This window comes from Stigmatopora argus, chromosome 9 (assembly GCF_051989625.1).
Source record: "Stigmatopora argus isolate UIUO_Sarg chromosome 9, RoL_Sarg_1.0, whole genome shotgun sequence".
NCBI classification, from domain to species: Eukaryota; Metazoa; Chordata; class Actinopteri; order Syngnathiformes; family Syngnathidae; genus Stigmatopora; species Stigmatopora argus.
The window spans coordinates 380001-390000 of record NC_135395.1 but is presented as its reverse complement, the minus strand read 5'-3'; the positions used below and the strand labels follow the sequence as shown (position 1 = coordinate 390000).

At 41.7% G+C, this 10000-nt stretch overlaps 1 protein-coding gene across 3 annotated transcripts in view; it reads right to left on the bottom strand.

Annotated features, from left to right (window-relative positions):
* The window catches only part of trappc11 (trafficking protein particle complex subunit 11), a 148691-nt gene that overhangs the window by 37528 nt on the left and 101163 nt on the right, over positions 1 to 10000 (bottom strand). For all 3 annotated transcript variants that reach the window (XM_077608649.1, XM_077608650.1, XM_077608651.1), the window contains exons 22-24: positions 4349 to 4470; positions 3107 to 3226; positions 891 to 956 (exon numbers count right to left, since the gene is read on the bottom strand). In XM_077608649.1, coding sequence (XP_077464775.1) covers positions 891 to 956; positions 3107 to 3226; positions 4349 to 4470 — 308 coding nt within the window. The remainder of the gene's footprint in view (positions 1 to 890; positions 957 to 3106; positions 3227 to 4348; positions 4471 to 10000) is intronic.

The following is a 10000-nucleotide window of genomic DNA, read 5'->3' as shown; positions in this document are numbered from 1 at the left end:
GAATGCTAGACATTACTTGTTGACTTGTTTCCAATATTTTAGAGCACTCTGTATTGGATTCAATCTTATCTGGAAAATGACAGAGAGTTGTGCTTCCTTGTGTATAAAAACGAATCCTAGTCAGAGTTCAGAGGTATTCCATAGGTTAATGAGGTGGAATACAAATAAACCAGCTTGGACTAAAGACAAATAAATGTAAACATTTATGTTATAACAAATATGTTGAGGAAAAGCATATCTGCAGCTTAAAAATTACAATTTAGTATTTTCCTGGACTAATATATGTAGGAAAAAAGTGGTACACAAATGATGCTTTAATATTTGGCTTGTAAATCAGTGTTAGAATTATTATGGAATATTCTATATGTGTTGTAAGCATTTTTCAATAAGTAATAAGGCTATAAACCAATTCATGGAACCATGGACACTTTTCCTCCACATCGTCTCCTCAAGGCCCCACAGCTCAAGGACACATTGTTTTCACACACGCTTTTCGGCAGAACACAACGGGACTGTTTTGACGGGACTCCAGCAGAAGATGGCGATAATCGCATTATTGTTTGTTTGTACGGCTTTGCTTTGTTTACCTTGAAAGCATTCCTCACACTGTTGTTTTTCTAACCAGCGAGGGTGTTATTGTACTGATTACATAACCATGTTTTTCGAGTGTCGCGATTAAATACAATGATTCAGTTACTGCAATTCAGAATGCACTGGGGACTAAGACGGTGTCACATTGCATCTCCTTGCAAGTTGTAGGCAGAGTTTGTTGAAAGATGTTTTTCCTTTTTTTAATTAAATATTACTAATAATGATTTAAAAGGTTTGAATCATTATTCCAACAATCAGTTTGTCCCAAACAAATGGGATATTATCGAGAAGTGACATACCTTGGTGGACAATAAGTTGGAAAAAACTTCAAATGGAACTAATGTTTCAATGGTGACCATTTCATCCTGAAAAAGACAATGATATACAATTAAACTCCTTAAATTCATTCTTTTTCCATGCCAGTTATCGTCACAAGGGTTGCGAGGGGTGTAAGATAAGACAAAGTCTCTTTGCAATTGCTTGTTCATATTATATCAGTTTATGTGAGTATAAAGCATCGTTTTCATACAGAATCCCTGTGAATGGCTGACATGTCAGCATAAACACTCAACTGTCTGACTGATTAATCAATCTTAGTCCTGTGATTGGGTTGACATGTCAGCAGAAACATTCAACTGTCTGACACTGATTAAACAATGTATGCCCTGCAAATGACTAAAATGTATCTATCCAAAGTCCTGCCGACAACTGTCAGTTTTGCCTGTATATAAGACTCACTCACTGGTCATTCGGAGAGAGTTGCAAGGACAACAGACTGTGAGCGATCACGCTGTTCGAGCTCTCCCCATCCTGCAGTCTGGTAATAAACTTATTTCCTTTAAATTGGTCTCCCTCTTTCTTAACCTGCCTCCTTAAGCTGTTTTACAGACCTATCAAGGGGTCCTGGAGCCTATCCAAGCCTAGGATTGGCACCACGCAGAATTGGAGAAGAGCCAACCGCACGGCACAGGGAGAGGGACAAGCATTCAGGGTCACACTCATACCTAGGAGCAATTGAGTGTGTTCAACCAGCCTTCCATGTATGATTTTGGGATGTGGGAGGAAACCGCAGTATCCGGAGGAAACCCAGTCCGGCCCGGGGAGAACATGCAAACTCGACACAGAAAGGTCAAAACTCACCTGGGATTGAACTTTTGATCTGTAAGGCCAACGTGCTAACCACTCGGTCGCTGGGAAACTAAATACAGTCATACCCCTACTTACGAATGCCTCTAGGTACAAAAGTTTCAGGTTATGAATTTTTTTTTATATGCAAAGGAGTGACTCGAGATACGAAAAAGATCCAACTTACGAAATCCCCCAAAAAGTAAATGCATTTTCTTTTATTTTGAAATCCCCTTATAAAGCGATTAAAAACTGGTAGAACAGCCGCAGAGGGAGATATTTCAGGGGCGCAGGGCACATTTTCCTTTGCTTTATTTATTTTAAGACATTAATAAATCATTTCAGGGATGGCCCGGTGGGGGTGGGTGGTTAGCGCGTCGGCCTCACAGCTCTGGGCTCCTGGGTTCAAATCCAGGTAACGTCCAACTGTGTGGAGTTTGCATGTTCTCGCCGGGCCTGCGTAGGTTTCCTCTTGGTACTTCAGTTTCCTCCCACATTCCAAAAACATGCATGGTAGGCTGATTGGACACTCTAACTCATACTAGGTATGGGTGTAAGTGTGCAGGGTTGTGCCCTGCGATTGGCTGTCCACCGATTCAGGGTGTCCCCTGCCTCTGAGATAGGCTCCAGCAGCCCCGGCGACCCTAATGAGGATAAAGCGGTTCAGAAAATGAGATGAGAGAATAAATCATTTTCTTATAATTTTCTCTTATTTTTGTGTTTCCTCACATCTTTCATACAAAATTGGGACATTTGGACCAATTTTAAACGGTTCAGTTGGTAGTTGTGTGAGGACTGTGGAACGAATTAGAGAATTTACATATAAAGTCCAGGAACCAATTAATTTCTTAAGTAAAGGTACTTACGATTGTATACAATTTGAAAAGGAAAATGTAAAATAAAAATATAATTTTTGTAAGCCGCCTCGTGGAGTAGAGGTTCACTTGCCTGACTTCGGTGCGGGCAGGCGCGGGCTCGATTCCCGCTAGTGGCGGTATGATTGTGAATGCGTATGGTCGTTTGTCTCTCGGTGTGCCCGATGGCTGACTAGGGCAGGGGTGGGCAAACTATTCCAGAAAGGGGCGCAGTGGGTGCAGGTTTTCGATCCAACCTATAGGAGGAAACCTTTCCACCAATCTGGTATCTTAGAAGTGCAATCAGTGGATTGCAGTCAAGTGCTTCTTGTATTATCCAGAAATCTCATTGGATAAAGTGCCTTTGCTGGATCAGTTGCAACAAAAATCTGCACCCTCGAGGACCAGTTTGCCCACACCTGGTCTAGGTCTGCCTTTCGCCTGAAGTCAGCTGGGATAGGCTCTGGAAAATCCTCGCAACCATTACGAGGATGTGCGGTATGGAAGATGAATGAATGAATTATTTTTCTATTTACCTTCTGACACTTGCAAACTATCTGTTGTCCATCCACTGTTACTTCAATGTTGTAAGCAATGTAGAACAGGAAAACCCTCGGTCCAGTTGTCAATGATGTCACATACACACATCTATCTAACTGAAAAGCAAAAGTAAAAAAAAATTATACAAGGAAATAAAATAACTTTAGGTATGGCCATTAAATTAGATAATCATGTAATTAAACGTAATGCTAAAACAAGCAAACACACATTAAATGTGTATCTCTCCCTCCCCCTCGCCCTCTCCCCCCTCTCTCTCTCCCTCCCTCCCTCTCCATCTCTCTCTCTCTGTCTCTTTCTCTCTCTCTACATACATACATACATACATACATACATACATACATACATACATACATACAGCCCTTCTATCTTTTTTTAAGTACATTTTAATATTTCTTAATACATTCCTTTTTACTTTACTTTGTACTTTATACTCTTTACTTTAATGTTTTTACAACTTTCCTTGTTCTGTTAGCCTGGCTTCTTTCGGCTACTTCTTTTTTTGAACCATTCAGCCATGCCTACGCTGTCACACACAAAGGACTAGCTGTTACAATACGCAGCAGAAGGAGCAACACCTCGGTGCCGCCGGAGTTTCGGAGCTGCACAAAAGTGCCGGGAGAAGAGGCAACGCTTCTGACCAACCATTCCATCGTGGGATAAGATGGAAGAGCTGTCGGCGCTTACCAGCAACGGAGCTGAGGAGTTCTTCCCTGCTGTTGTTTTCTTCAGTTCCAGACTACTGAGGAACTGTGCGGATAAGCTTGGAAGAGTGACTCTGCATATTCTCTACCTTGGTCACAGTCTGCAGAAGTTCCCCATCTCGTGGAAGACTTCCTGTGTGTGGTTCCAGTTTTTGTCCAACTTTACAAAGTCTTTTTGAGTCTATCCGTTTTTGCTACCGAAACCAAGATGGCGCCGTTCAAGTGGCATCCGGTGGCGGTAGCTCCGTCCAATCTTGCCTGTTTTTGTGTTTTTGCTGCTTTTCTGTCTTAATGATTTGATTTGGTGATTCTTAATGATCCCATTGACTTTGATTTGCTTTGTACTTTGTGCTTTTGCTTTTTTGTTCTGCGGCATTTGCGTCTGTACTGTCTAACTTATAACTATGCCTTTTCCTGCTACTGTCACAATGAAATTTCCTGAATACGGGATGAATAAAGTTATCCAATCTAATCCAAATGAGTTTCCTTCCAACACCCAAATAAATATATATCAACCTTTTCGCCTGGTTCCAAATTCCCCAGAAGTATGTCAGGGAGCAGAGGGAGTGAAGTATAATCACAATCCTTGGTGTTATCCAGAGTCATATGTGTGGTCTGATTTAAATTAGAATCTTGTCCTAAAAATAAAAACAAAAGAAATAAGAGAATCAACAAAAAAGTCATAACACATTGACAAAATAAATACATAAGCAGTGTGAAAAAACCAGGAGTAAAGCTAAAAATATTTATTTATTTCAATGCATCAGGAATGTTGTCTTCCAAATAGTAATAAAAGGACAAAATGTTTTGTTCAAAAAAGCGGTGATTTCATTTGTTTTTAATTGTCCTATACATAAATGAAATAAAACTAAACTTAAACGGATTCTGACTGGCTAGACGCAAGAAGCCTTGATTTTGAAATAACACAAAATTCCACTTTGATTTTTTTTTCGTTTTATTTCTTGTTCGAAAGTGAAAACTATTGGAGTAATATGGACATCGAAAGAAATGAGATATTTCTTCGACATTAGAAGCAATTTGGCCACCACATTTTAAACTTCTGTAAGAAAATTGCAATTTACCGTGTTTTCACAACTATACAGCGCATCGTATATTTAGCCGCAGTGTCAGTAACGAGTGCTATTTCTGTGTTTTAAACACACAAAGGACGCACCGTTTTTATAGACTCAGCCAGGCATGGCAAAACATACCACTTAAACATGCACGCTACACCCACACACTAAAAGCACGTTTTTAAAAAGGCAACGGAAGCAAAACTGAGTCCGGTTGTACTTTATTTAGCAATTTTACAATGTACTCATGTCATCATCACCCAACAATCCATCAAAGTCCTCATTTTCTGTGTCCGGATTGAACAATTGTGCAAATGCGTCATCGAAATCGCTGAGTTTTATACGTTCGTCCAGGCGGCCACAATCCATTCGGAAATAGTAGCTAGCTAGTAGCTAGCATAACTATTCCAAGGCTGTCTTCCATGCTTCGTAAAGCTGTGCTGATGCCGATCGCCAGGCTACAAGCCATTCGCAAAAAAAGTGGGTAGCTAGTAGCTAGCGTAACTATTCCAAGGCTGTCTTCCATGCTTCGTAAAGCTGTGTTGATGCCGATCGCCAGGCCACAAGCCATTCGCAAATAGTGGCTAGCTAGTAGCTAGCGTAACTATTCCAAGGCTGTCTTCCATGCTTCGTAAACCTGTGTTGATGTCGATCGCCAGGCCACAATCCATTGGGTGTATTGACAAAAGAACTATATATCCCAGCAGTCACTGCGCAGTACTTTTTCTACGGGAAAATAGTACAGACGGGGGCTGCTTGCCGTAGTTGTGAGAGCTGTAGAGGATGGTGTACCTTATCGACTGATTTATTTTATTTTATTGTGATAACAATTTTAGTATTAGTCCATATATAGAGCGCACTGGATTATAAGGCGCACTGTCTATTTTGGAGAAAATTTAAGACTTTTATGTGCGCCTTATAGTCGTGAAAATACGGTATGTCATTACAAAGCATCGGGTTCTCATCAAGATAGACATTTCTTTTTTTAAATTGAATAATTTGATATTTTGCATTTACAAAGACAGGCATATTATCTTCCTTATCTTGTCCCTAATAATGTGCTTTTGATTCATACAGTATCTCAGAAATACCACTTGTGATGATTTATTTAAAGAATTTCTATTCAAAGTAACCCATTTGTACTCATTAAAACCACGAATATGGAGGTGAAAATTGGGAATCAGGGGGGCGGCTTATAAGCGAGATATTGTAAAATTCAAAAACTTCAAGGCAACTTTCAGGGTGCGGTTTATATGCGAGTAAATACGGTAGTTCGCAGTCTAGCTTTGGATGCTCTGTTGACGCAATCTAGCGGCTGGAGTTCTTTTCTCAATCCACCTGGAATGAGGCGAGCATCGAATTAGTGTGCTCACGGTCATACCGGGTGGATTAACAAAATAACTATACAGTGGTACCTCGAGATACGAGCTTAATCCGTTCCGGAACTGAGCTCGTATGACGAGATTCTCGTAACTCGTAACATTGAAATGAATGGAAAACAAATTAATTCGTTCCAGCCCTCTGAAAAAACACCAAAAACAGTATATTGGATTGGAAAAAATGTTTTATTTCTTCTAATTCGCCATCTATTAACAAAGTAACACATAACTAGTGGTTTAATAGTAATAAAATGTGTTTAATCTAACTAAAATTGTGCAGATTTCGCTGACGGGAGACAGAGACGTTTGGGGGCGTGGGCGGGGGGTTCCTTTTTTTTTCCCACGACAACGCACTCGTAAACGGAACAAACAAATTTAAATTAACTTGGATTAATATATACAGACACTCAAACATACGTTTAATGTAACTTTACACAAAACTGAATTCTAATTTTGTTGTAATCTTTTGTTACCTTCGTTTTTCGGGTTGGCGGTTTGCCACGGCTCTGCCCTCACGTTTGCTATCGATGGACTGTTTGCTGTTGTATTGCCTTCAAAATATTCCCAAAATCATGCTCACAAATGTCCTCACAATAGGATAACGCACGACCACTTGCCAACGAGAAATAGTCTTTAAGGAACGATCGCGGGACCTTTCCTAAGAAAGAATAACAGGAAATGACATTGCTGAGCTTCCCACGTAGTGATTGTGGGTAATGAAGTTTTATTCTGAGAAAGGTTGCCATTGCCTATGGTTTTGTGTGCAGGAGTATACTTCATTACCCAGAAAGCCCTCTTTTGCATGCGCGTTGTGCGTTTCCTGGTCGTATGAGAAACTCGTCTGAATTAATTAGTTCCGTGCTCGTAAATATTGTTATACACGAAAGATATGCAAAAAAGACCTGGCTTGGTCGCATCACGAAATTTTGACCGCATAACGGGCGAATTATTCGATCGAAATTTCCCCCGTAAGACGAGCATTTTGTATGACGAGTGGTCGTATGACGAGGTACCACTGTATATCCCAGCATGCACCGCGCACGCAGGAAAATGGAGTTGCTGGCTGCTTACGGTAGTTGCGAGACCTGTTGCAGATCAATATATAAGGCGCATCGTCAGCTTTTGAAATATTGAAGGCTCTTAGGTGCGCCTTATAGTGCATAAAATACGGTGTATGTATTTCGATATGTATATCTAATCTCATCTCATTTTCTGAACCGCTTTATCCTCATTAGGATTGCGGGGGGTTCATGAGCCTATCCCAGCTGCCTCCGGGCAAGAGGCGGGGGACACCCTGAATCGGTGGCACGCCGATCGCAGGGCACAAGGAGACGGACAATCATGCACACTCACACCCATACCTACGGGCAATTTTGAGTTTCCAATCATGCATGTCTTTGGAATGTGGGAGGAAACCGGAGTACCCAGAGGAAACCCACGCAGGCCCGGGGAGATGTATCTATGTGTATATACGTAGAATACGTATACATATACGTATACATACGTACATCTCTCACACACACGCACGCACGCACGCACACATACATATATATACATACACATACAGTGGTAGCTCGAGATACGAGCTTAAAGCGTTCCGGACTGTCGATTTTCTCGTAACTCAAACGAACGTTTCCCATAGAAATGAACTAAAAACAAATTAATTCGTTCCAACCCTCTGAAAAAACACCAAAAACAGGATATTGGATTGGAAAAACATTTTTATTTGTTCTAATTCGCCATCTATTGACAAAGTAACAAATAACTAGTGGTTTAATATTGCTAAAATGTGTTTCATATTATTAAAAATAGACGGATTTCGCGGAGGGGAGAGAGACGGACAGAGAGAGAGACGGACAGAGAGAGAGGGGGGAGAGAAGGAGGATACTTTTTGCACGGCAACGCGCTCGTAACATAAACAAATTCAAATGAACTTAGATTACGATGCAGACACTAAAAAATAAGTGTAATCTAAATTTACACTAAACTTAATTCTAATTTTGTTTTAAATTTTGATACCTTTCTTCTCCCGGCCGGGTTGCCCCGCCATAACCCTGACTTTCGGATGCAACCTAGATGTTTGCTTTTATATTCCCTTCAAAATATTCCCAAAATTATGCACACAAACGTCCTCACAATAGGTTAACGCACGACCACTTGCCAACGAGAAGTGGTATATACGCCATTCGCACTGACTAACGGGGAAAAAAACACTGAAAAAATGCAACATATCTATCTATCTATCTATATCTATCTATCTATATCAGGGGTCTCAAACTCGCGGCCCGCGGGCCAACTGCGGCCCTCGGGACGATAATTTGCGGCCCCCGTCTTAAAATGAAAGATTCATGTTCGTGCGGCCCGCACGATTGATATGAATGACACATGTTGTGTTCGGAGCTGAATCAACGAATCACGGTGAGATATACGGCTCTGGAGGGCGGGACATCGGCCGGGCTGTCCAGTGCCTCGCTCACTCACTCATTCATTCCTCCAATCAGCTGGGCGGAAGAGAAGCCATGAAGCCGATCACTCCGCTCGGCGCACACACTCCTCCGCTGCTCTCAGCATAGAACTGAATGAGGCGCTATGATCCGTGATCTAGCCTGTGTCAGTGTCTGTAGCCATCTCCGCGAGTGAAACTGAAACTTAACAGTAAGTGCGTTAACATGACACTTTCTGAATTCTGAGAACTGCCGTAATCCAATACGATCGGAGAGCGAAAGTGCGCATGCGCCACAGACCCGCGCGACTGAAAGTTAAGTTCAACCCGAGACTCATTCCAAGTGGAAAAACATATTACAGAGCCCCAGAGATGTCTCTTTCAAAGCCTGTCGTGAAGAGAAAGGTCGGTGATGAGCACAGACAGTTTCAAGAAAAGTGGGGAGTGCAATATTTCTTTGTTGAACACAGGGGCACCCCGACGTGTCTCATTTGCACTGAAAAAGTTGCGGTGCACAAGGAATACAATTTGAAACGTCATTATATTACGAGACATGCTGAGGAGTACGAAAAATACCAGGGAGATGAGAGCCAACCAGGTTGCCAGTCTTAAAACATGTCTTCTGAGGCAACAGGATTTCTTCAAGAAGCCATTCACAGAAGGTGAATTTATCAAAAAGTGCATATTACAGGCTGCACATATTGTCTGTCCAGAAAAGAAAAGTCTGTTCAACCACATCAGCCTTTCTGCCAACACCGTGCCAGAGCGCATTTCTCACCTGTCAAGTGACATTTATGATCAACTGTGTGAGAAAGCACAATGTTTCAGTGCATATTCAGTGGCTCTTGATGAGACCACAGACATCACAGACACTGCCCAGCTCGCAATATATGTCCGTGGTGTTGATGACAATTTTAAAGTAATGGAGGAGTTGCTCACAGTAATTCCAATGCATGGCCAGACCACCGCTAAGGAAATATTTCACCAGCTGTGTGATGCCATTAAGAATGCCGGTTTGCCATGGAAGGGCTTTGTTGGAATAACAACCGATGGAGCCCCATCAATGACAGGGAGGAAGAATGGACTGGTAGCACTTGTTCAAAAAAAACTGGAAGAGGAGGGTGTGGAGGAGGCCATAGCTCTGCACTGCATTATCTATCAGCAGGCCCTTTGCAGCAGATGCCTAAATGTGATGTCTGTCGTTGTGAAATGCATCAAGCAAATCAGATCCAGGGGCTTAAAGCACAGAAGGTTCCGTGCTTTTTTAGAGGAA